Here is a 25,957-nt window from a genome sequence, read left to right as displayed (position 1 = left end):
CAGAAATGTGCAGTACTAGGCACAGCCAAGATACTGCGCAGAACCCTCAAGCTCCCAGGCCTCTGGTAGAGGACCCGAGCTCAGAGGATGAAACACGGAGGGTGAGAAGGGAATGTTTTCAATTTTTATTATATACATTATATTATGTCTATGATATTAACTGGAGCGGCGATGTAAGAACAATGGGACGCATTGAGGGGAGCAGAGCTACAGGTTTGTTGAGCGTTGTTTTTTATTTTCTTCACTTTATTTCTGTACAAAACTCACTTAACCTTAATGTTAGCCGATTACCACCAGGCCAGGAGAGATGGCAGATTGTGTGTAAAATAAACGGCGGATCTGGTGAGTGTTTGTTTTTTGATGTAGCGGTTAGCGTAGCAATATCCTTGTTTGTGTAGGATTGCAATGAAATCCCAGACGCCCATACTGGTTTGAATACTGAAGTGTTTTAAATATTTATTAAATGTTGTTCAATTTTCTTACATTGCATGTTGAGTAGTTTATATGGTACATAATTGACTTCTTCATGGATGTTTGAATTGATATCAAACCTGATTTATTGAACATGATTTAGAATTGATAGTGCAGAGTGCGCTAATTGAATTTGTGTACACATTAGAATAATTGAATTGCATTTAAATGTTTGTATACTGGTCCCGTTTTATTATGCAGGCCAGGTGATGGCGAGCTAAGTGTCCAGGCCTAGAGCCATAGAAAAGGATTGCACTTGTGTGTGTGAAGATTTCCGCTCTCCTGCCAAGTTGGTAGGAGGCTCCTTGTAGCCTGTGAACACTTTCGTCCCACTCTGATCCTTGACTTCCCATCTCAGATCTATACTGCACCAAGCACTTCACCCAAGACCAGCCTGTTTGGGATTCATCTACCCCAGCTTGGGGTGAACGGACTGAAGGGTGTGGGTCTAGTTTTTCTGTTTTTATTTTAATTATGTAAAGCACTTTGAAATGCCTTGCTGCTGAAATGTGCTATACAAATAAAATTTGATTGATTGATTGATTGATTAATGGTGGGATTAATTAGTTTTGGTTGTTGTTCATTTATTTTGTTTGTTTTTTCCTCTTATTGCACTACATTTTTTTTCCAAGGATAACATCAGCCGAGTCTTCCGTAAAACAGCTGACAGATGACAACTGTACTTCTAATTTTCATTATATCCTTTTAATGTCTAAACAAAAATCACCAACTTTAAATTCAGTTTAATGGAGTATATTGTGCATTTTTCTTTTACGTTACCTTAATTTACATTTAATCTTTATCTATTTGGACTCATTTACTTCACACCGATACTGAATAAATTTGCTAGCCAAAAAAATTACTACTCTTAATTTCAATTTGATTCAAGAACAAATTACAAAAATGAAGGCATTTGTAGAAACCTCTTTAAAAATGTTTTTAAAGTGTTGTTCACATCTATGAATAAGGTTCGGAAAAACAGAAGATTCTTTTTAATCTTACCTTGACAACGTAGAGGTATTCTCTTAGAAAGGCAGCCTGCTGTGTGGCTGTCTGTCGGCTATCATTAATTAGAATCTGCCTGAAGGCCTGTAAAGCGTTCTCTGGTCGCCCCAATGTAAAGGACTGACGGCCAATTGTAAAGTTGATATGATCCTCTGCCAAAGACCAGCCTCTGTCCTTGTAGACCTGCATGGCTTGACTGTAACAGCGCAGTGCGTGCCTCCTCTACATGAAGAAATAAAGTGAGGGAGAGAGAAAAGAGTACAGTAGAAATATTGTCACATTTTTCTCTTCTTTATAAAGTTGCTACTGTAACCAAATTTATATGGACCATTTCTCTTGGTACTGAGAGAAACGTTACCTGAAGATATTAACTGTAGACTATAGAAGAATGCTTTAATATGCAGATAGTTATGAAAAAAATGTTCAGAACAGAATAATTTCTGATTGGATTCCTGAACAGTTTTTTAATAAGCATCTACATATTAATGTCCAGTGTTAATCAAGGTCAGGTGTATCAGGGGTACCTGTCCTGCTTTGCTGAAGCGATGACCAGCCAGGATCATATGGAAAGCAAACTTGCGCACCATAGGGTTACGCATGTTAATGAAGCAATGGGCTGCCTGCTCCAACAGCAGAGCGCTGCGAAGGTCAGAGTCCTACAAACACAAACAGCAGATTCACAGAAGAGCTCAGTGAGCTGCAGGTCTGAAGAACTTCAACTGGAACAACAGATATACAAGTAAGGAATGATTTTTCACCTCACTGGTCATCTTAATAAGAAGAGTTGCAGCCTCAGAGTATTTTGCTTGACTTTTCAGTATCTCGGCGCTGAGTAATGCGCAGCGTTCAGCCAGCATCATGTTTCTGTGGAGGAGATGAAGAAAATATGCAGCCACAAAGGTAATCAAGGAGTATTTACTGTTAGTTATTCTTTATTTGACAAAAAGTTTTATGGTCAAACTACCGGTATGTGATATTTAACATTTAATATCAGGATAAGCTCCCATGTAGCAGCTTATGACATGTGATGATGTAAGGAGGCTGAGGATCATACTTGCAAACATCTCTGTACGTCTGGATTGCTGTGTCCATATAGTGGCTTGGATATGGTCTCGAGGCTCCGCCCTGCAGAAAGGCGGACACTGCAGCCATTTCCTAGAAAACAACTCATAATTATCAGACCTAAAGCTGCACAACTATGAAGAAAAAAAAATCTGTCAATTAATTTGGTTAATATTTAAAATATTTTTGCATGACTAATCACTAAGCTAATGAAATAAACCTTTGGCGTTATTTCATTAAAAGATTAAGAGAAACATTAGTATAGAATTTTAAAAGATTGACTTGTGCTGATTAAGTATAGGAAAAACAACTAAATGGAGCAGTGAAGTAGTTACTTGTTTAAAGTAGAACCAGAACTTTAATTTGTTAATTTTGATTAATTAACTGTATAGACTTTAACATGTTAAAAATTGTAAGCTGAAGAATCTCTTCTTTTAACTCCATACAGAGGGATTTCTGGCACGACTGCAAATCTGACACACAAGCAATGAATGACAAGGCCGCTTCTCTCAGCTCAATGGGGGTTCATTTCTACTTCAAACCCAATGTGATGGGATGCTGGAAAAGGCTATTGTGTTCAAGCTGAGCAAAAAGGAACCCATCAGTGAAGCTACAAGCCTGAAATAGGATCTCAATGCTAAACATGTTCCAGCAGCAGAGACATCCCCAACGTTTAATGTCAGCATCTACAGTCCATATTTCTAAAAGATTTTCTTTTATCTTTTTAAAAGACACTTTTTTTACCCTACTGGCCTTTATTTGACAGTGCATAGACGGGATTGTGAGAGAGGATGAAGACGTGCTAAAGGTCAAGGGCAAGGGACTCGAACCTGTGACATCCACGTGGAGGAAAAAGGCCTCCATAGGGTAAAGCTTTAACCCTGCACCTCCGTCACGCCCATAACGGAGGATTTTCTTAAAGAGGTTTCATGAATGACACACTGGAAAGCTGAACGGGTAGACCAGTACTTGGCTTCAATCTGATGGTTGAAGAACTTCCATCCATCCATTTTCTTCCGCTTATCCAGGGTCGGTTCGCGGGGGCAGCAGCTTCAGAAGGGAGGCCCAGACTTCCCTCTCCCCAGCCACTTGTTCCAGCTCCTCCGGGGGAACCCCRAGGCGTTCCCAGGCCAGCYGAGAGACRTARTCCCTCCAGCGTGTCCTGGGTCTTCCCCGAGGCCTCCTACCAGTGGGACGTGCCCGGAACACCTCATCAGGAAGGCGTCCAGGAGGCATCCTGAGCAGATGCCCAAGCCACCTCAACTGGCTCCTCTTGACATGGAGAACAGCAGCTCTACTCCGAGTCCCTCCCAGATGACCGAGCTTCTCGGCCACGAACCGCTCCAGCGAGAGCTGCAGATCATGACCTGATGAAGCCAATATTACCACATCATCTGCAAAAAGCAGAGATGCGTTCCTAAGGCCATCAAAACGGATCCCCTCAACACCTCGGCTGCGCCTAGAAATTCTGTCCATAAAAGTAATGAACAGAATCGGTGACAAAGGGCAGCCTTGGCGGAGTCCAACTCTCACTGGAAACGAGCCCGACTTACTGCCCGGCAATGCGGACCAGACTCTGACACCGGTCATACAGGGACCTGACAGCCCGTATCAAAGGGCCCGGTACCCCATACTCCCGGAGAACCCTCCACAAGGCCTCCCGAGGGACACGGTCGAACGCCTTCTCCAAGTCCACAAAACACATGTARACTGGTTGGGCGAACTCCCATGCACCCTCCAGGACCCTGCTGAGGGTGTAGAGCTGGTCCAGTGTTCCACGACCAGGACAAAAACCACACTGCTCTTCCTGAATCCGAGGTTCGACTATTCGACGGACCCTCCTCTCCAGGACCTCTGAATAGACCTTACCAGGGAGGCTTAAGAGTGTGACCCCCCTGTAATTGGAGCACACTCTCCGGTCCCCCTTTTTGAACAGGGGGACCACCACCCCAGTCTGCCAATCCAGGGGAACTGCCCCCGATGTCCATGCGATATTGCAGAGTCGCGTGAGCCAACACAACCCTACAACATCCAGAGCCTTAAGGAACTCTGGGCGGATCTCATCCACCCCCGGGGTCCTGCCACCGAGGAGCTTTTTGACCACCTCGGCGACCTCGTCCCCAGAGATTGGAGAGCCCAACCCAGAGTCCCCAGGCTCAGCTTCCTCAACAGAAGGCATGTTGGTGGGATTGAGGAGGTCTTTGAAGTATTCTGCCCACCAGCCCACAACGTCCCAAGTTGAGGTCAGCAGCACACCATCCCCACTATAAACAGTGTTGGTGCTGCACTGCTTCCCCCTCCTGAGACGCCGGATGTGAACCAGAATCGCCTCGAAGCCGTGCGGAAGTCTTTCTCCATGGCCTCTCCAAACTCCTCCCACGCACGAGTTTTTGCCTCAGCGACCACCCGAGCTGCATGCCACTTCGCCCGCCGGTACCCATCAGCTGCTTCTGGAGTMCCACAGGCCAAAAAGGCCCGATAGGACTCCTTCAGCTTGACAGCATCCCTCATCAAAGGTGTCCACCAACGGGTTTGAGGGTTGCCGCCGCGACAGGCACCAACAACCTTGCGGCCGCAGCTCCGATAAGCCGCCTCGGCAATGGAGGTGTGGAACATGGTCCACTCATACTCAATGTCCCCAACCTCCCTCGGAACATGTTCGAAGTTCTGCAGGAGATTGGAGTTAAAGCTCCATCTCACAGGGGACTCCGCCAGATGTTCCCAGCAGGCCCTCACTACACGTTTGGGCCTGCCAGGTCTGACCGGCTTCCTCCCCCACCACCGGAGCCAACTCACCACCAGGTAGTGGTCAGTGGACAGCTCCGCACCTCTCTTCACCCGAGTGTCCAAGACATACGGCCACAGATCCGATGAAACGATGACAAAATCGATCATCGAACTGCGGCCTAGAGTGTCTTGGTGCCAAGTGCACATATGGACGACCTTATGCCTGAACATGGTGTTCGTGATGGACAATCCGTGACGAGCACAGTAGTACAACAACAGAACACAACTCAAGCTCAGATCGGGGGCGCCGTTCCTCCCAACCATGCCCCTCCAGGTCTCACTGTCATTGCCCATGTGAGCGCTGAAGTCCCCCAGTAGAACAAGGGAGTCCCCAGGAGGGGCACTCTCCAGTACCCCCTCTAAGGACTCCAAGAAGGGTGGGTAATCTGAACTGCTGTTCGGCCCATAAGCACAGACAAAAGTCAGAACCCGTCCCCCCACCCATAGGCGGAGGGAGGCCACCCTCTCGTTCACCAGGGTAAACTCCAACGTACAGGCGCCAAGATGGGGGGCAACAAGTATGCCCACTCCTGCCCGGCGCCTCTCACTGTGGGCAACTCCAGAGTGGAAGTACGTCCAGCCCCTCTCAAAGAGACTGGTTCCAGAACCAAAGCCATGCGTCGAGGTGAGGCCAACTATTTCTAGCCGGAACCTCTCTGTCTTGTACACTAGCTCCGGTTCCTTCCCCACCTGAGAGGTGACATTCCACGTCCCAAGAGCCAGCTCCTGCAGCCGAGGATCAGACCGCCGGGGTCCCCTCCCTCGGCTGCCGCCCGTAACACAAGGCACCCGACCCCTTTGGCCCCATCTGACAGGTGGTGAGCCCATTGGAAGGGGGACCCACGTCTCCTCTTCGGGCTGAACCTGGCTGGGCTCCGTGGGTAAAAGCTCGGCCACCAGGTGCTCACCATCATGCCCCACCTCCAGGCCTGGCTCCAGAGTGGGGCCCCGGTGACCCGCGTCCGGGCAAGGGAATGCCAGATCCAAAGGTATATTCCATCATAAGGGTCTTAAGGCTGCGCTTTGTCTGGTTCCTCACCTAGGACCTGTCTGCCTTGGGTGACCCTACCAGGGGTATATAAAGCCCCAGACAGCATAGCTGAAGAACTTGAATAAGATTAAAACAATAAATATCTTTGTTTTTGAGTTCATTCACCTATTTATTCTATCATTCAGAAGCAAAGATTTTAAATCAGAGGTGTTGCTTATTTTGTCTGGATAGTTTTTGTTTAAATTTTAATTCAAATTCAAAATTCAAAAATACTTTATTAATCCCAAAGGGAAATTAAATGTAATTAAAACGCAATCCTTTGCAATTAATTAATTACAGACCCTGCAATTAACTTTTAGAAATTTGAATCAAGTCCCACAACTAGCTTAAAGTATTAAGCACAGAGTGAAACATGGAAAGCATCACACTGATCTGGGATGACGAACTGTGCTCGAATATGCAACCTGTCCAGACTGACATGAGAGGTGGCCTTACCAGAGCCCCTGCAGCGTACAACATAGCCTGGTCTGACAGAAAATCCTTCTTGGCAGTGTGGTAACAACTATAGGCCAGTTCATAGTGCTGAACCAGGAAGCAGAGGTCAGCCATCTTTCTGATCTGCAGCTCAGGAGCTTCAGGGGGGTATCTGGTATCAGAAAGAAAGCATCAGGACTAGTTTAGTACACAATGCTGGCCTCCCGTGGTGAATGGTGATAAAGTAGAGGAAGGGAGCTTACTGAAGGCCATAAGTGCTCTTTGGTTCATTAATACTCTTCTCTGGAACTTTACCTCCACCAAAAAACTTCTTGGTGGCCGTGAACAAAGACCGGCTCAGTCCTTTCCTAGAAACGAGCTAAGAACATAGAGTGAGGGTAAGAGCTGCTACAATGATGAAGGACAATTCAGAAGAAAAAAAGATAACATAAAAAATGTAGCATTTGTAATAATTATATTTTACACTGCAGATGAGGACTGACCCCTAATTTTAATTTAAGAAATTCAAGATTTATAGCAATAATGAAAAGTATAACCTTCACAGAGTGAAATTTTCCTAATGTGAAATTTCCTAACATTTTCCTCAACCCAACCCCAAAGGTTTACCTGGTCATTTAGTTGTCTGATGTTTTTTTCTATATGCGGCAGCAAGCCTCTGAAAGTGAATTCTTGGATAAACTGTCTAATGCGGTCATGGTCATTGAGGGTGAGACAGGTGCCATGGTTCCCTGGAGCTGCAGCCAGGCTGTCTGTGTCTCCTGTGCTTTTCTTCCCATCAGTGTCGACAGGGCTGAGTGTTAGGAGGCTGGTTGTGCAGCTGTCTGTGTCCAGTTGAAGGGGGTGGGTATCCAAGCAACCGGATCCTCCAGCTCCTTCATGGGTACAAAGATACAGGTTCACATTTTAATCTGCTTATTTTGCACCACCTTGCCAGAAGCTCTCCAGTGCCTTTATCATGCAGCTATAAAGAGGCCATACATTAGCAGTTGTCATATTGGGTCTTTCTGTTACAGCGGCTCCAGTGCCGTAGAGTTACCATGGCGCTCCATGCTGCCTCCGCAAATGTTGCTCTGCTTACCCAGCCTAGTGGGAATCCACACAGACTTGAATACTCCCCTTTGAACACAGAGTCCTATGTTACATCGCCGCCATCTTGAATGTGGCCTTGGAGTGATCGAAGGTTGTTAATACATGTGCTGCATGAACTTGTTTCAACTGTTTCCCACTGCTCTAACCTCACACATTATGAAGTTTATGGAGAAGCTGGTTCTGGTACATCTGAGGACTCAGGCAGATGTAGCCCAGGACTCTCTGCAATTCGCATACCAGCTCCACTTAGGAGTGGATGACGCAATTATACACCTTGTGCAGAGGGTCTATTCCTCCCTTGACAGACTTGACACCATTGTCAGCATCCTTTTCTTCGACTTTTCATCAGCCTTCAACACCAACCAGCCAGGATAACTACTTGAGAAGAATATCTAACAGAGCTCCCCAGGGAACTGTGCCATCTTTCTTTTTAATCACTACACTGCGGACTTTAAGTACTGTTCCAAACTGTGCCATCTGCAAAAGGCTGATGACATGGGTATCCTGGGGTGTGTGGAAGGGGGACAGGAGGTGGCGTACAGGACTTTGGTGGACAATTTGTGACGTGTGCGGAAAGAACTAACTCCTGATTAATGTAAACAAGACCAAGAAAATGGTTGCCAGTTTCTGCAACAAGAAAACACATTTGCTTCCAATCTCCATCTCAGGGTAGATGCGGAGCAGGTTTAATCCTGCAAGCGCCTTGGTGTTACACTAGACTGGAAAACCCTGGAATGCTCTACAAAAAGCCCATGAGCAGACTATTTTCTACAGAAGCTCAGGCCATTTAACACCTGCAGAAGGAAGCTATTCATGTTCCATCGGTGGCTAGTTCCATCTTCAATGCAGTGGTGTGCTGGGGTGCTGCAATGAAGGTGAAAGACTTAGAGTCTAAGTCTTAGACTGACAAGAAAAGCTGAGTCAGTTGTGAGGATCAAGCTGGCTCCACTGGAAGAAGATCTGAGCTATCAAGGATAATGCCTTTCATCCTCTATACAGCCTGGTGAACAGCGTGAGGAGCAGACATAACTAAGATTACTGCAGCCCAGATGTGCTAAAGAACACTACAGCAAGTCTTTTCTGCCCGAGGCTATCAAACATTATAACGCATACATCGTGTCTAGCACTGTGCGTTTTAAATGTTAAATATATATTTAACAATATACTGAGCGATATGCGTGTGCCCTTAAAACTATAAATACTCAATGTTATTTATTGTTGTATGTTTATTTTTTATTTTTTTGTTATTATTTTTAAATCTCAAACAAAATCCATCTCTCCTTTGGGGATTAGTAAAGTATAAAATTTTACAGTACAAACTGGCATTACCTTTCACAGGTATGAATGAAAAAGAACATATATATATATATGTTATTTTTCATTCATACCTTATACAAGTGTATTGTCCATAATTATATAAGTTTTGCCTTTAGCCTACTCTCAGTTTGACCAACAGACTGAACTCTGCCTATGTTGCAAGTATAATATAAATAAATCTGTATTGTAATGTACAACTGAAATACAAATTTAGACAAAATTCAGACTTAACTATAATACTGTCCCTTTTTTCAGATTTCCTTATAATTTCAGTGAATGTTCATGCGTGTGTTTTACACACATCATGATCCAGCCAGTTTCAGTTCATCTTCTGCCATCTGATTTTGGAATGTTGACAAAAAATGACTTATTCTGAGTTGGTTACCGTTTTATCCCCCAGCATGGATTATAATGTAAAAACATATTTTTCATTACTTTTACTTTGGCGACTCATCATTATTTTTTCAACATGCCTAAGTAGTCAGTTTAATAATATTGCAGTAAGCACATTTAAAATACAATGCAACACCTGGGATGGAATAAATACACAGATACATTTTAAAGTATTTACTAACTAAATTACTTTGCATTGCAATAATTTTATAGGCACACTTTATACCTAAAACAATAGTTTTCAATTAGTTTTCTTAAGAAATGTTTCTTTTAAGTTAAGTCTTTTCTTTCACTTATGTATTTTTAAAATAAAATCAGAATATCAAGACAGTTTATTTAATTAAATAAAAATTATTTAGCCTGTTAGAATTTGTTTTTTTCACACATTGTCTATTCTTTCCATAGCAGAGTTGACATATCATACTCAAATATTGTTTCACCGAAAAAAAGGAAGAAAAATACAAAGCTAATATTTGACAATGACTGACTTATCAAAGTTTATTGTCTTCACAATAAAATACATAAACATTAAAAGCAAAGTAAGTTTTTTTCCCTTCATATCTTGAAATGGTAAATGCACATTGAATTATGGAGTTAACATTTTTCTGGCTTGTATTTGAATAACATTTTGAAAATGTCTGATTTTTTTAAACTATGGGCTACATTATCTTGATTTGATATAAAATGCTTCCAAATTACTTTGACGTTTATTACTGTAACACGACAAAGTGAAAATGTATAAGGGTAATGCATTATTTTTTGTCACTGAATTGAATTCAGTGCGTACCACAGTCAGAAGGACACAAGGAAAAACTCGAGTTTTAAAGCAGAAAGCCGGAAAAAAGGGGAAATTTTGAAAAAACAAATCTAATTTCAAAACCTTTGAGCAAAGAAAGCAATGAAGAACATCTGTGAAAGAACCAGGTGTGAATTGAACTGACCTTTTTCTGTTGAGTCACCTGAATCAGCCTCAGGTGCAACACCACCGTCCTGAGCAGAAGCCACATTAGCAGCCGGTGCAAGTTGCAACACCTCCTGTAAAACGCATCACAAGATAAATTTACACAAAATATCTGGCAACCCAGTACAAATTAATCCTTTCCCCAGAGAATCCAGGGAGAGGTTGTCTGGGGAGAACCTCATTAAGTGGCAGTCCAGCAGGGCGCCTTTGAGTAAAAAAACCTGCAAAAATGTCAAACTCTTCTGTCAAAAATTACAATTTATTTTGAAGATTTGAAACATCTAAGTTTGATAGTAGGCTTGTTCAAGTTTAACTGCTAGGTCTGAGACAATAGCGTGCTCATCAATACACAAATTTATTTCTGAGCGATGTTTCAAGGAATTTGTGACCAAGATCACCTATGTTGAGGAAAAAAAACCCCTGTGTGTGTACATAGTTTAATAACTTGTAGATTATGATATGATCTGTGTTTACTACATCTGCTGTCCTCTATGGTCACACAAGTTAACGTTAACGTTTTTAAACGTTAACTTGTGAGAATTCTCTCTGTGTTTGCGGCTTATTCTGTGGTATGAATCACATCCCATCCTAAGTAGACACTCTACGGATGAAAATGCTGAATTAGATAGTTTAGGAGGAACATAATCCAACACAGCTATTAGGTGACCAATGCAAACCTGAGCCAAACGCCTTCCCTTCGACAGGTTTGTGCTGCAGTGTGGGTTGAAGTAGAGTAAGCAAATTAAGCAACAGGCTGCTAACCTGGTTCCGCAGATTTTGCTTGTGCAGGTACTGACTCCAGGGGTCTGGGATCTGCTCCTCCTCCTCAGGTGAAGAGGCGCGAGAGTTGATCTTTAACAAATAACATCCCTGAGGTCCATACCTTTGCTTCATATCTTCATAAACCATTTCAGCCCTGAAATAAAATGAAACAGCTAAACATCCAGTCTCTAAGTTATACATCATAAGTGATGTTCAGAAGTAAGAATTACCAAATCAGTTTCAACATGGAAAAAACTTTCCAGCAGGAAACTTTTCCATTGTTGGATGCAAGTGCCATACAAACATGGATTATCATTTGTTGCATTAATCATGTAAGGTAATTTTATTTATATAGCACATTTTCAGCATCAAGGGAATTCAAAGTGCTTTACATGAGTTAGAAGAAAATACAACAAAACAACAAACCAAAGAGGAAAAAAAAAGTATAACGCCATGTTTAACAATAAGTAGTCCATGATTTATAAGATAGAGGTTTCTCTAGATTATTGTTCTGATAATGTTGATCTAAGGCAGGGGTGCCCAAACTTTTTGAGACCAAGATCTACTTTTTCTCTCACCAGCCGCCTGAGATCTACCTCATGACACAAAGACATAAAAATAGCAAATTAAACTCTACTGACTTATTTTATATGTGAATATACATCAGTTATAGCAGAAATAATAAAGTGACAGAAAACATAATCCAGTTTCTTCCTCAGTGAGATTCTGACACTGGGAGCAACCTGACGCCAGCAGGTATCAGTCAGTCATGGTGGATCTGAAATTTGATTTTTCTCAATATGAGAAACTACAGACTGACAGGAGGAACCAAAGAGCTCAGTAAGGGTAAAGGCAAATCTTCTGAAGTCGGGATATAATTAATTTAATTTCACATAATTATCGTGGTAGAATTTGTTAAAACTTAATTAGATATATTTGYCCTATTTGATGTTTGTTGTGACGTATGCTCACAAACGAACGAGGTCGTTAGTCCAAGTTTGTCATTTATTGAACATTCAGAAACTACAGCAGGTGTGATGAGCCACAGCAATCCGAAAAGACGATCAGCTCAAAACCACTACTACCCTCTTTATCTCTCCCCCCCCCACTTCTCTCTCTCTCCCTCTCTCATTTTTTGTCGTTTAAGCACACCTGTTGCCGTGGAAACCACCTGCACTTAAGCCGAGCAAAGATTATATTAAAAACACAACATTCAGTTCGTTACGATATCAGGTTTCCAGGCTTGATATTTATTTCTCGATTATTAATAAGCCTCTCATGAACACAGCGGTGGTTAAATAGCTAATTTAAACTCCTGCTCTGCTCTCAGTCGGTCTTTGAGTTGCTTTTTTTTTCTTCATTTTTTTTGTTAATGGAACCGAAACGCACTGAATTGAACAACACCTTGTTGAAACAATAATTACTGAGATTATTCATTTTAACATGTTTCGTTGACTTTTTATAATTATTCTTTTTTAATGAAGCTACAAACGTTTAGGATCTTAGTAAATATTTTTGATAAGCCCGCAGAGGAGGAAGTGCTGGCCTCAGCGTCCTGGCGGCGTTCAGTTTGTCACCTGCTGCCGAAATCAACTCAAAACCTTTCCGCGATCGATCGACGTATTGAGCACCCTGATCTAAGGCAATGAGTAGTTTCTCTAGAGAAGCTAGTAGGAGTTTCTCTGGGTTCTAAGTTTGTTCTAATTCGTTAATATATAAACCAGATCAGGGGTCATCAACCTTTTTGAGACTGGGAGCTACTTCACGGGTACAGAGTAACACGAAGGGCTACTTGTTAGATAAAAACATAAATTTTCGTGACTCAACCTTTATAACAACAATACATATATGTATATATGATTACATGCAGTTTACTAAAAATAGTTATCAGTAATGTTTTACCATGGCAGATACGGTTAATTGCTATTATGTGATCAGAAGTTCTTAGTTCAGAGTTTAAGTTTGATTCCCTTTTGGAGCTTTTCTGTGTGATTCTAAATTGCCCCCAAGTGACTGACAGTCACTGACTGTTATCTTTGTGTCAAGATGTTTTGACACAAAAAACGATTTTGTCAAAACATCTTGAAAGCAGCGCACATCAGTGTGAGTTTGTGGGGGTGGGCACACAAAACGCTAAATCTTATTGGTCTGTTTACTTTTGTTAATTTGGTGGCTTGGTGCTTTTTCTGTAGCTAAAAATGAATGAGCTCCTCCGTTGTTCTAAGATCCCGCCTGAGCTTTTTACCGTGTGCGGTTCTGACGGGTCGCCGGTTTATTAGCCTTTGTGTGGTTTCGCGAACTGAAAAGCTGACGGGTCACTCGTCGAAAAAAAGAAGTTAGACAGATCGGAGAGTAGCACAAAACTATCACTGCACCTGACCTGCAAGAGCACAACCAAAACCAGCACAAAGCTAAACCACAAAAGCAGTGGTCTTTTTTTTTTTTTTTTAATAATAAAGACATGAAAGCGAAGCCTACCCTGTGATCCACAGAAAGACACAATGTTGATTCCCAGGTTCAGGTGGTGTCAGACGTCCAGAGGAGAAGAAGGTGATGGAACATTGTTTGCTTAATTTCTACTCTTTTGGGGAACGTTTTGACTGGATTAAATTGTTTAAGCCGCAGTCTGAGACGTTCAGTAGGAGTGGCAGATGTCAGCCATCCGGACCCGCCAGAACCACGCACATGGTAAAAAGTTCAGCCGGGATCCAAACGACCGCTGTTAGAACTACGAGTGGGATCAAACTCTGCTCATTCATTTTTAGCTTACAGAAAAAGCACCAAGTGGCCAAATAAACAAAAGTAAACTGACCAATAACATTAGGCATTAGTTTGTTTGCTGTGGGTCCAGCCGTACAGCTGCAGGCGCTGCTGCCTACTGATAATATCCTACAGGCATCTGTGCATAATTCTGAACTTTAACCCCAGAAAAGCAGCAAATTATTTTAAACGATTTTATAATTCCCTTAAAAAAAACAATTCTAAAAATAAACAAAAGTTATTATTTCAAGGTAAAAACATTGAATTGAATTTTTTTTTTTTTGCCAGTGCTCCCTAATGACAATGGCTATTTTTAGAACTTGCTCTGCGGGTGACTGACAAGATCCCCTCAGGTGGCAAGGGGCCCGCGGGCACCGTGTTGATGACCCCTGAACTAGACGCTCCTGTACTCCATAATCTATAAGCCAGAAGGAGTTTCTCTGGATAATGATAAGCTAAATATTGGTCTAAAGTAATAAAAGTTTTGGTTCTCCATGTTTGATTTCATAAAGTAGGTGGTCCTAAATGTTGATCTAAGATAGTGTGTACCGTATTTTCCGCAATATAAGGCGCACCGGATTATAAAGCGCATAGAATAGACGCTACAGTAGAGGCTGGAGTTACGTTATGCATCCACTAGATGGAGCTGCACTAAAGAGAATGTCAACAAAACAGTCCGACTCCGGTCGGTGAGGAGAGCCTTCCGCGACTGGGCCGGGGCGTGGCCGGACGATGGTCACCTTTCTCCGTTCGCGCACAGCTTGTTGGTGGAGAACGTGGTGCTAAATGACCTGATTCTAGACGGTCGGTAGGTAGATAGGTCAGTCAAACTTTATTAACAAACCAGCGATCTGACAACTATCCCAGCATGCACCGCACGCTTCTTCTTCTACGAGCAAAAATGAAGTCGGCGGCTGCTTACCATAGTTGCTAGACCTGTTGCGGCTCAATATTGGCCCATATATAAGGCGCACCAGATTATAAGGCGCACTGTCAGCTTTTGAGGAAATTGAAGGTTTTTAGGTGCGCCTTATAGTGCGGAAAATACGGTAGTTTTTCTAGATTAGTTTCTCTGGATTTCAAGTTTGTTTTAATTCCTTTTCTGGGTTGCAAGATAAGTACGCCATAATTTATATGCTAGAAGGAGTTTCTCTGTATAATCTAAAAAGTATAATATACGAGAGGAAAAGACATGAGGGAAGTATGTACATGTAGCAACATTCAGATAATACATGTTTACATAAATGCGTTTTCATCACAATACCAAACTCTTTCTGAGTCAGCTGTAATTAAATAGTACCTTTGTTCATCTCCCTCGTTCATGTCATGCAGCAACACATAATACTTGAGTGTGTTGGGGATAAACCACTTTGGGTTAGTGTATTCTCCACTGTGCTGAATCTTGTGCTGCTCCTGGGAAAGCTTGAGGAACTGCTCCACCGGAACAGCCTCAGTGGATGACACCACCAGCAAGCCTGGAGTTTGTCAAGGACATAAAACATTGGTTTGTTTTACAAATTTATACCTTACTTTTTCCTTTCCCCTGTTATCAATATGTTTTTATAATTGCTTTTTTTAAAACAAATAACTCTACTGTTGTTCTTGCTATCCGTAGATCATTAGGAATCAATGAGATTTCACCCTGTGGCCCACACTAGTGGAACAAACATGGGAAATCAGAAAGTGATTTAATTGGTGAATAATATTAGAGCTGGAAAACTATGACAACACAGACATGGACAGGTACAAAGTGTTAAGCAGAAAGGATACAGGCCAGGTAGTGATTCAGGAACTCATGGTCAGAGGCAGGCATGGACTGCAGGAAGTTTTCTCTGTAGGCTTCAAACCAGGGTGTTGTAACTAAACCACAAACAGTTTTAGGAAAAACAAAAAAAGAAAACACAAATCATCCAGTAGCCAGACTTCAGCATAATATTTTTTTATTTATTGTAACAAAACATCAGGGGCCTCATGTATAAAAGAGTGTGCAGTTTTCACATCAAAACTCGGCATATGGACAAATTTAGAGAAGTGTGTCGCACAAAAAAATCCGGATGCATAAAGCCGTGTGCACGCTCGTAGCTGCGCACCTTTCTTTTATAAATCCCAATTTGCGGGGAATAGAGTGAAGATGCCGGTCCGATATGTTGCCACCCATAAATAAATATGTAAATTAGTATAAATATCTGAAAGTCTAACACCACAAAAAGTAATAACCATGGCAACGTCCTTGTTTCTGGCAGTATAAGTATTTATAATAATAATAGTTATAGTTATATATTTCATTTAAAAAGTGCTTTCAGGGCACATAAGGTCACGTCACAAAAATAAAAATAATACATTTTTATTTGCCTGTTCAAACAGGCATTTGAACTTACTGTTCAAATGCCTGTTTCAGCAGTAGAGCGTTCAGCCGGGATTTAAAGACAGACAGCGTGTCAGAAAGTCCTTTGAGTGGGAATGTGGACATTTATTCTAAATAGTGGAATCATGTGCATAAGTTGTACATTTACAGAGTAGAGATGCTTTCTGTCCTTAAAGGTGCATTCACAAAGTGGACCTGGCTCAACTGAAGGATGACTGCAGCTGGACCGGTACCACACGGCTCCTTCTTTAAGTTTTGCTCAGAGCTCCAGGATGATCCGTCTGGAGCTCTGGGTTAGATGATCAGTCTAACCCAGATGATGATGATAAGCCATCATCAACATTTCCCAGCAGATCAATATGATCTCTGATCAATCGCTCCATCTGAATCCTTCCATTGGTGATGTTCTCCATCAGAGCCAAAGCGCTCCTCAATTACGCGGCTCACCTTTGCGCAGCTACTTACATATGTGTGATTGTCTATACACCTTGATCACCTTAAAAAATAATCAAACCTGAACTTTTTAGAGGTAATCTGCTGATCAAACTCAGTTTTCTTTTTTTAGTGAGAATGAAATATTGATGCTTTATAGTTTGATATTGTTCAAAGAAAAAGTTTGCGTGGCTGTCACATTCTTTTCATGACAGGGGAAAAAGTGTGATATATTTACTCAAACTCTGATGCAGATAAAATTTTTATACATGCTGATTTGTTCATAAAATATGGCGCCGCACATTTTTTGTGCGTACACTGCTTTATACATGAGGCCCCTGGATGTAGATAATGAGGAAGAGCTTAGATATAGACTGTTGCGGTCATCTGAAAGATTTGTGTATTTTTAGAATATTTAAATAATCAGGTAACCTGACAACTCCAAAAAGACTAACCAGTATATCTTGAACTTACCATTTAAGTTTAAATGATAGTCTCCTGTCCTCATAGCAGCGGCCTGTGCAGCCTCCTGTGGCTGACAGGAAAACACCACTTCACTGAGAAGACGGTTCTGGGAGGGTCCGAGGGAAGCAGATGGACTGGGACTGGTCACCACATTGCTGACACAGATCCGTAAGTTCTTCACAGTCTGGAGCTGGTTGTTTGGATCCCGGATGTGACCTGAAGAAGAGAACACTTCATTCTGATCTGCCAAGATCATGAGTCACTGCTGCCGATTCCCTCGGCTTCTTTAAGTGACTTGAGGCTCCAGCTAAAACTCAACCACAGTAAGTTGGTTCATTCTTTCTTTCACAGCTCTTATCTTGACACAGCTTCAACAATATTGAACTGTGGAAGCCCATTGCTCCCCCAGGTGGCCTAAACTGGAACTAGGCATGGGATGAGCCCCAGGGTTCTGGAGGCCTATATAACATTAGCCTGACAGACAGTTCCAGCACTTACACACATAACCTGCCTATTCCAGCACATAAAAGAGTACAATAAATTTACAAAAATTGCAGGTTTATGACTAGATGAAAACAAGTTATAACTGCTGTAAAGAACAGATGACGGATATTCTGACAAAGCATAACTGAAGCCACACAGAATCATTTTAAATTCAAAATGTTTCCAGAAGATATTTAATGGATCGCACACATTTTCAACAACAGACTTTGATTTGCTGAACCCCATTTTAAATGTCTGATGCCATCAGACTGACCAGACAGCTGATTTAATGTCACAATGCAGTACCTGCAGAGACAGTAAACTGATTGCAAAGTGCAGCTTGAGGAATTCAGATAAATATTTAGTATTCTTCATAGTGGTTAACCTGGTAACTGGCCGTAGCAGCAAGTAATTCGCATTGATTTTCACGTTTTACTGACAAAACCCCATTACTATAGAATTTCAGGTCATTCTCAGAACTAACTGCTAATTTAACCAAAAGGTTTGTTATAAACACATTTATCAGCTGGAATCTAATAAAATCAGTTCCATACGCACAGTGCTGTGGACTCCCTTTTAGTGAACACGCTATTATACAGCACATGTGCAGCGTTGGTGTTAGTCCTACTACCATAGTGAGCGTCATTACAGATCAAAAAAGTGCACACAGCAGACCCTCCTGCCTGTCTGACTCGGGCTTCGTTAATCAGGTAAGCTAGTGCAGTGTTAGCGTACAGCTACCGTTGCTAGCATCGTGTTACGTTTTGGAAACAATTTTCCACTAAAGCAGCTTGTGTAACAGTTAAGAAGAGGATTTCAGACTCATACCTTCGGATGTCAATCGACAGAATGGCCTCAACAGCTCTACAAAATTTAGGTTGTTCTTTCGAGTGACTCTTTCCGCTTCACCGCTACATAACACGGCTATCATGGGGACAAACGAATCCTGAATGAATTCCTGTACGGAGAGAACACACTGAGCCATGTCGTACTAGAATAACAAGCAACCTTTTTTTTTTTTTTTTTTACAAACTAAACCGGTGGTTCGATTAAAAACAGCCTATCTAAACGCTTCGAATATCTGGTGAAAACTAGCAGGCGGCGGCCATATTGTCGCGAACCCTCTTCCTGTGTAGTCCTGAGGCTGTCAGGTGACTGCAGTTATATATATTTTTTTTAAAGAAACTTTATTTAGAAGAGCGACAAGAGTACAAGCAACGAATAGAAGCACGGACGGGCAGACAGATAACCTGAAAAGTGATTTATTAAGACAGTATCTAAATTAGAATTTAGTTCAGACTTCTCCTAAACCACACCATAACTTCATTTAGTTTTGATGACTGGATAAGACTTAATAGAGCAGCTGAGTTAGCTCTTGACGGGTTGCACAGACAGGAAAAAACAACAGATACATTAAATAACAAAGTTGCTGTCATGTACGTGAAGCATTGCCCTGATCCAGAGTTGTCTTACGCCCTTTAGTGCAAACCCATGATCTCTGTCTGTCTCTCTGTATCTGACCTGTCCACTTCTAATAGACAGACAGGAGGACAGCTACAATGAAGGAAGGTCAGAGAGAGTGTCTGTTCACTAAATCTGTCCTTTTCATCTTGTCTGTCTTTAACTGACATAAATGCAGTTTAATGTGCTGTTTATATCATGAATTAAAACACGTTTTTTTTCCCCCTTTATCTTCTAGCAACCCTTTGATTTCTGGAGAAGTTCAGGACTGAGACCAACTCAGAACTCATCCGTGTTGGTTTTGTTTGGCTGTTCACTAAGTCTTAAACTTGCCCATATGTTTAAGATGTACTGTTAGGGTTCCAATAAAGTTTTGAAAATTATGTAATTTGACATTGCTGGATACCTTCCTTCCTTCAAAGGAAGAAAACGACAGACATTTAGAATTTTGACTTCAGGTTTTACATGAAAAGCTGGTAAAACATTGTTTTTATGACTTTGACATGCAGTTTGCATGGAAACTTTGACGTTTGGGGACTTTTGATTTAGTACACATTATTTAATTCCTTGTATTCAATGTAATATTACCATGAGGGTAAATGTATCAGTTATATTATTAGATCAGAGTATTTTTCACTTTGGTTGCAATACATTGACTTCTATGTAGCAAGCAAATATTGCTGTTGCAAAATACTATATTTTGTTTTGCTTCCGTTTTTCAGATTTAAATTGAGAATAAAATAAAGCGATTTTAAAATATGTATATTTTTTTAATTTGAAAAATAAGCAAAGTATGCAGTTTTATGAACTGTAAAATAACTTTTTATAATTCTACTACAGGACTATAGTAATTTTATTATGATAAAAATATGATGAAATTATAGCAGCCATGTTATATAATTACTGCGCTATTTTAAAGAAATTACACTAACACTAATCAAATTACAGTAAGATAGTAATAAAAATTACAGTTAACCTGCATTAACAGGTTTACAGTAAACTTATAATATTACAGGTTTACTGCAATAAAATTATAGTAAAATTGTAATAGAATTACAGTAAAACTAATAAAATTACAGTAACCCTTCAATAAAATCACAGTAAAACTTTAATAGAATTACAGTAAGGCTACTGTAAAAAAGTATAGATTACTGTAAAGTTATTGTAATTTCTTTACTGTAAAAATTAAAGTAATTGGCTGGTAACCCTGCTGCCAGTAAGTTACTGTAAATTCTACAGCGACTTTTTTTTTTTACAGTGCATGGACCATTGCCGCAGCAGGTCACAACAAAGTTTGGCCATCTAGTTTGCAGTGAAAAGGTTGATACAATGTCTACACAAGACTAGTTGATGAAAGATCTGTTTACACATTTTCCAAACCTTTTCTGACTGAAGTCAGCTTGTTATGCTCTGTGTTTTGTTGATTTGTTAATTTATTACATTTTAGTTCATTAGTATTTTTATTTTTCTTCCTTCTGAGCCTGTGTTGCACTTTTTGTGGAGTCTTATGGGATGTATAAGGACACCCTGTTACCAGTCGCTGGATTAAGGGATACATTCTGTTCTCATCCTGCCTCATCCTTATTGGATACTCTCATAAGTTGGTCTTAGTAGTTTTGGCCCCAAAATTTGAAGATGCAATGATGTCAACCCAGTTGTCCTATGTAGTTGTAGCTCAATGTTGATGCAATTCAGTGAGGGTAAGAGTCAAAAATGCACTTCGTTAAATTACAACTTTACACCACTATTATTTATTTATTTATCTATCTATCTATCCATCTATTTATTTATTTAAAAATAAATAGATATTTTAGTTCAAGTTTTCTGTTCTACTTGTGTACTTAACTTCCTCTCCCTCACATTGTCGTTAAGCTTTGTGAGGGTAAGTTACATTGTAAAAAGTTGCTAATATTTTGTTACGTCTTTTACAAATATTTCCTCTTTTAAAATAAACCGGATTCTAGATTGCTTAGTAAATGTTCTTAAATGTTACTATAATACTCTATTTATTATTTTTTAATGGTTGTTTTCTTACAGCCATAGAAGACAACTAAACAAAACCAGAAGACATCCGATTTGTGTCTTTCTTTACTGTCTTCTACAAGTATGTGTAACATTTTAAATGTGTTGATATTCAGACACAAACGTTCTAGCTGTTTGTTTTAGTATATTTGTTTGTCCACTAGGTGGGTGGTACTGTTGTACTAAAAAGGCCAGTAATATTATTTTCTGTTTTTTGTGGGGGGACAAAGATTTCTTCTAAGATTTTATTTGGGGATATACATTTTTATATTTTCATTTATTTATGTATTTGTTTGTTATTATATCAGACATAAGAAGATAACACTTCTTATTTCTTATTAATGTGAACATTGCTGTTAAGCTTTGTGAAGCCTTAGAAGACAAAACCAGAAGACATCTGATTTGTGTCTTTCTTTATTATCTTCTACAGATTAAGCAACGTTTTTTGTTCTCAATGAATGAAAGCATAATTTGAAAACCATTCTATTTATTCAGGATATCCAATGTTAACATTAGGTTAATGATCTAAAATTAATATACTGTTTGCCAAACATTTTTTAGTTGCCACTAATATTCAGAAAACATCTGCTGTGTGAAAGACACATTGTTAGATATCTTTGGGCTAATGGGTAACTTGTGACTTTTGACTCTCTCAATAAAAGCAAATTAATCATTGACTAGCTACACATAGTTGCATTTTACCAAGTTTGTCAGTTGAACAAAGCAAGTTTTTACTCAGACAGAAGCAGTGATACAACAAAAAAAGGATCTACATCTACTGGAAACCTCAACATGGCAGCCAGTACAGCTACAGGTCTGAACATTTGTTTTTCCAATTGTATTATTATTATTATTATTATTATTATTATTATTATTATTATTATTATTATTATTATTATTATTATTATTATTATTACACAGCAATCCTAAACAATGGACCAGAACTCTTTAACTGCACTGGATTTGTATGAACATTTTCATGTGTTTCATTACACACTGCAGTAATTGTTCAGGGAGGGTTACTCTGGTGGAAAATGTGTATACTATAGTATACAATAGCATATTTTAAATATACTGTATTTTTCTGAAGTACATTTTTAGTATGCTATGAAGTGGGTATATTTATTAAGATTACACGAGAAGTGTAAAATAAATACATTCTTAACAACATGCTTGTAATACTCTTTAAAAATTTCTTTTTGGTACAATTTCTAAAAGTATATTTTTTCTACAATATACTTTAAATTCTACTGAAATATATTACTAAAATTATACTTTGGATAATCATTTTAAAAATACACTTTGCATGTACTTGTACAAATGTATATTTTAAATGCACATTTAAAAAATATATTACAAATATATACAAATAATACTTTTCTGAAGTTGTACTTTTGGTAAAATAGGTTTTGTGTATATTTTAGTAAACCTTAATAAATCTAAAAATAAAAACATTTCAATAATATTTGCAAGTACTTTGTAAATATTGTGTAATAATTAGACTCCAATTATATTTCAATTAAACACTTTTGCATAGAGTACATGGTACTCTATGCTATGCTAAAGCAGGGGTCACCAACACGGTGCTCGTGGGCACCTGGTAGCCTGAGGGGACCTTGTCAGTCACCCGCAGAGCAAGTTCCAGAAATAGCCCTTGTCTTTAGGGAGCACTGGCAAAAAAAAAATTCAATTAAATGTTTTTACCTTGAAATAACATTTGTTGATTTTTAGAATACACCCCCCCCCCCCTTTTTTTTTTTAAAGTGAATTATAATAACGTTTAAAATAAATAGCTTTATGTACCCTGGTGAAAAATTTATATACTAAGTATGTTACATTTTTAATATACTTGAGCATACTTTAAGTCAGACTAATCATAAGTATACTTCAAGTTCACTTAGGATTAGTTAACTTAAAGTGTGACATTTTGGAACAACTAATTTTGTGCTTAGTGTACTTTAATAGTATTTGAATTGTATTAAAGCACAATTTAAAGTGTACTAAGTGTACTTCAACATACATTTTTGGACAACTTCAGTTGCATGACATGTTCGCATACACCTCAGAAAGTATTTAGTTGTGGGGCCCTGCACTGAGTGACTTGGCAACAGTTCACCTCACATAAGAAGCAATGTCCCTCTGTAGATGCAGCAAAATGAAGCTGAAATCAAAGCAACATTGAGAAGAATTTGCCTTTGGGGGGCCAAAGAATGTGTAACAGTTCTAACTACTTTAAAAGCTATACTAGAGAAGCAGAACCCAGGAGAATAAACAAGCTGTTCTCTTAAGCTTATTTTTTATAATTTATCAATATTTTAGTTATAACAAGGTATTACAACGTAAAGTTATTTTTGTTTTTCTTTTAATATACAGCCTGGAATTCCATTGGATTTACCACAGATGCTCCCCCAAGCCACAGTCTCAGTGTGGATGCTGCAGACATTGCTGTTGTTGTCATTTACTTTATTATAGTCATGGTGATTGGAATATGGGTAAGATGAGCCACAGAACATTTACACACCTAAATTTAGTTTTTTTGTTGTTGTTGTTTTGTTTTTTGTGTGTGTCATTCTGGCATTGTAATGATTTTAATGGTTTTGTTGTTGAGATAACTTTGAGACTTTAAAATCGTCTTCCAGTTTCCACATAAAAACTAACTCTTTTGTCTTAAGAAACAAAAGCAATTGTGCTGGCAAGTGTTCAGGTTTAAGTCTGCTTAGTTCTATAACATATGGTTCAAACACATGTTTATGATATAAACTAAAGTGAGTTAGTATTCAGATACTAAAACAAATCCCAAATTTATTGAATGTACTGATACACATAGTATGCCAGTACATTATTTCTATGTGCTTAGCTGTGTATCCACTCCTGACACTTTTGTTCCAGTTTAAATGGAACAGAGTCAGTCTGGACCTTTTGTGCAGATGTGAATACACTCAAACAAACCATGGTGCTGACCAACAACTGGACTGAAACTCACTTTTTGAGGTGATGTTGGTCTGCTTTCAAACAAATTCTCATCTGCACACAGAGCTCACAGCGCAAAATCTGGATTGAGTGAGCTATTCTTAGCATTCAAAATGCACTTCCAAACTTATTTTTTTCTGGGTCTGTGTTGTCTCATGCCCCCGTCATTTATAGGAGCACTGATTATGCATTGCTTCTATAAATGACGTGAAATAGGGTTAGGGTATTAATTAGGGCATTGGGGTAAAGCAAACCACAGTGGATCAAAAGACTCTTCTGGCCTGAAGACATCCTAAGTGAGGGATAAGATTTGGTATTGATATCATTTGGTATCAATATAAAATGCCAAATTATATTGATAGTGATTTTGGGTCTAAACTGAGCTGTTGTAATAATTCATGGCTTGTATAATGTTGGAGGGATCAACATTTCCACTGATCTTTCAAGGGAAAAACCAGCAGACATTTACATTCGTATCAGTCCAAGTGTTCTGTATAGCATGCTGGCCATGGAAAAGACTTTGAACCTTTGAAGACAAATATTCAAGGAAAGTATAAACTGCAAACAATAAATCTCAATTTGTAACCATTAAAACAAGAGAAAAATCACAGAATTAATAATTCAAAGTAGGTTAAAAAGTTTCTATCTAAGGAAACCAAGCAGATTGCATCGAGTCATTGATTCGCAGCATTCACTCCTCCTGGACTAGCATGTAGTTCTTCTGTTGTATCATTGACTTTACAGCAGTGGTTCTTAACCTTTTTTGAGGTACCGAAACCACCAGTTTCATACGCGCATTCACTGAACCCTTCTGTAGTGGTAAATAAAATATGATCCCCCCCCCCAAATTCAAGACATAGGGATGACCCAACTAGTGTCTAGTTGGATCACCCCATGATCACCAAGTCTTCTTAAAAGGTAGAGTCTCTGAGAACAGTTCTTCAAAATATAGTCAGTGTTTTCAGCAAAGTTGAGCTGACTGTCCAGGAACGACCCAAGGTATTTAAAATTTGCCACAGTGTCATCAGGTTGGTCGTTGAGAGAAACTGGAACCACTTTAAGGTCTTGTTTAGATCATTTAATTAGCTCTACATTCTTAAGAGAATTAAAAATTAATAATAAATAATAAAGACTTTGCGGTATTCTGATTTAGTAGTGTAATTAGTTGTGTTACCACCCCAACGCCACTAGAGGCAGTACCAACCCCAGATTTAGAAGTACACCGAAAGCTACAAAATGGGGTATATGCCACGGACTTCCGTTTTAGCACTTCCGCATTTTTTTGCCACATAGAATGGTTCCGGTGCACAGGCAACAGTATGTTAACAATGACTCCTCAGTGGACTATTAATGATGCTTATATAATTATTCAGACGTCCTGAAACGCTCCAACAATAACAAAGGATTTAAGCTGGATGTGTCAAAACTTCACAATAACTTCGAAGGTAAGTTAATAAATCGTTTGTATTCATCATAATGCCTCATAGATCTGACGTAGCTAACAGGGACAAGCTTACAAAGACGCTATGTAAATGTTGTGTTTTGATTATGTGTTCTGTGTGCAATCTACATATCTATCTATCTATCTATCTATCTATCTATCTATCTATCTATCTATCTATCTATCTATCTATCTATCTATCTATCTATCTATCTATCTATCTAT

At 39.6% G+C, this 25,957-nt stretch overlaps 2 protein-coding genes across 7 annotated transcripts in view; one reads left to right on the top strand and one right to left on the bottom strand.

The window, feature by feature from the left end:
- The window catches only part of trappc8 (trafficking protein particle complex subunit 8), a 49,869-nt gene extending 30,889 nt beyond the window's left edge, over positions 1 to 18,980 (bottom strand). The window contains exons 1-13 of the mRNA XM_008408154.2: positions 18,667 to 18,980; positions 17,365 to 17,571; positions 15,864 to 15,953; positions 15,394 to 15,568; positions 11,334 to 11,487; positions 10,552 to 10,645; positions 7,418 to 7,683; positions 7,054 to 7,169; positions 6,812 to 6,962; positions 2,531 to 2,631; positions 2,235 to 2,340; positions 2,001 to 2,132; positions 1,474 to 1,698 (exon numbers count right to left, since the gene is read on the bottom strand). Coding sequence (XP_008406376.1) covers positions 1,474 to 1,698; positions 2,001 to 2,132; positions 2,235 to 2,340; positions 2,531 to 2,631; positions 6,812 to 6,962; positions 7,054 to 7,169; positions 7,418 to 7,683; positions 10,552 to 10,645; positions 11,334 to 11,487; positions 15,394 to 15,568; positions 15,864 to 15,953; positions 17,365 to 17,571; positions 18,667 to 18,823 — 1,974 coding nt within the window. The 5' untranslated portion in view covers positions 18,824 to 18,980. The remainder of the gene's footprint in view (positions 1 to 1,473; positions 1,699 to 2,000; positions 2,133 to 2,234; positions 2,341 to 2,530; positions 2,632 to 6,811; positions 6,963 to 7,053; positions 7,170 to 7,417; positions 7,684 to 10,551; positions 10,646 to 11,333; positions 11,488 to 15,393; positions 15,569 to 15,863; positions 15,954 to 17,364; positions 17,572 to 18,666) is intronic.
- slc5a9 (solute carrier family 5 member 9) overlaps positions 18,231 to 25,957 on the top strand; it is a 104,013-nt gene continuing 96,286 nt past the window's right edge. For 4 of the 6 annotated variants that reach the window (XM_008408152.2, XM_017304328.1, XM_008408151.2 and 1 more), the window contains exons 1-2: positions 22,030 to 22,135; positions 23,695 to 23,813. In XM_008408152.2, the coding sequence (XP_008406374.1) occupies positions 22,114 to 22,135; positions 23,695 to 23,813 (141 nt within the window). In that variant the 5' untranslated portion in view covers positions 22,030 to 22,113. Of the gene's footprint in view, positions 18,549 to 22,029; positions 22,136 to 23,694; positions 23,814 to 25,957 lie in introns of those variants that run through there. The other 2 variants (XM_017304327.1, XM_008408153.2) reach the window with 2 other exon arrangements.

Source organism: Poecilia reticulata, linkage group LG4 (genome assembly GCF_000633615.1).
Source record: "Poecilia reticulata strain Guanapo linkage group LG4, Guppy_female_1.0+MT, whole genome shotgun sequence".
Taxonomy (NCBI): domain Eukaryota; kingdom Metazoa; phylum Chordata; class Actinopteri; order Cyprinodontiformes; family Poeciliidae; genus Poecilia; species Poecilia reticulata.
Note: the sequence above shows the minus strand (reverse complement) of the source record. Positions and strands in the feature narration are given on the sequence as shown.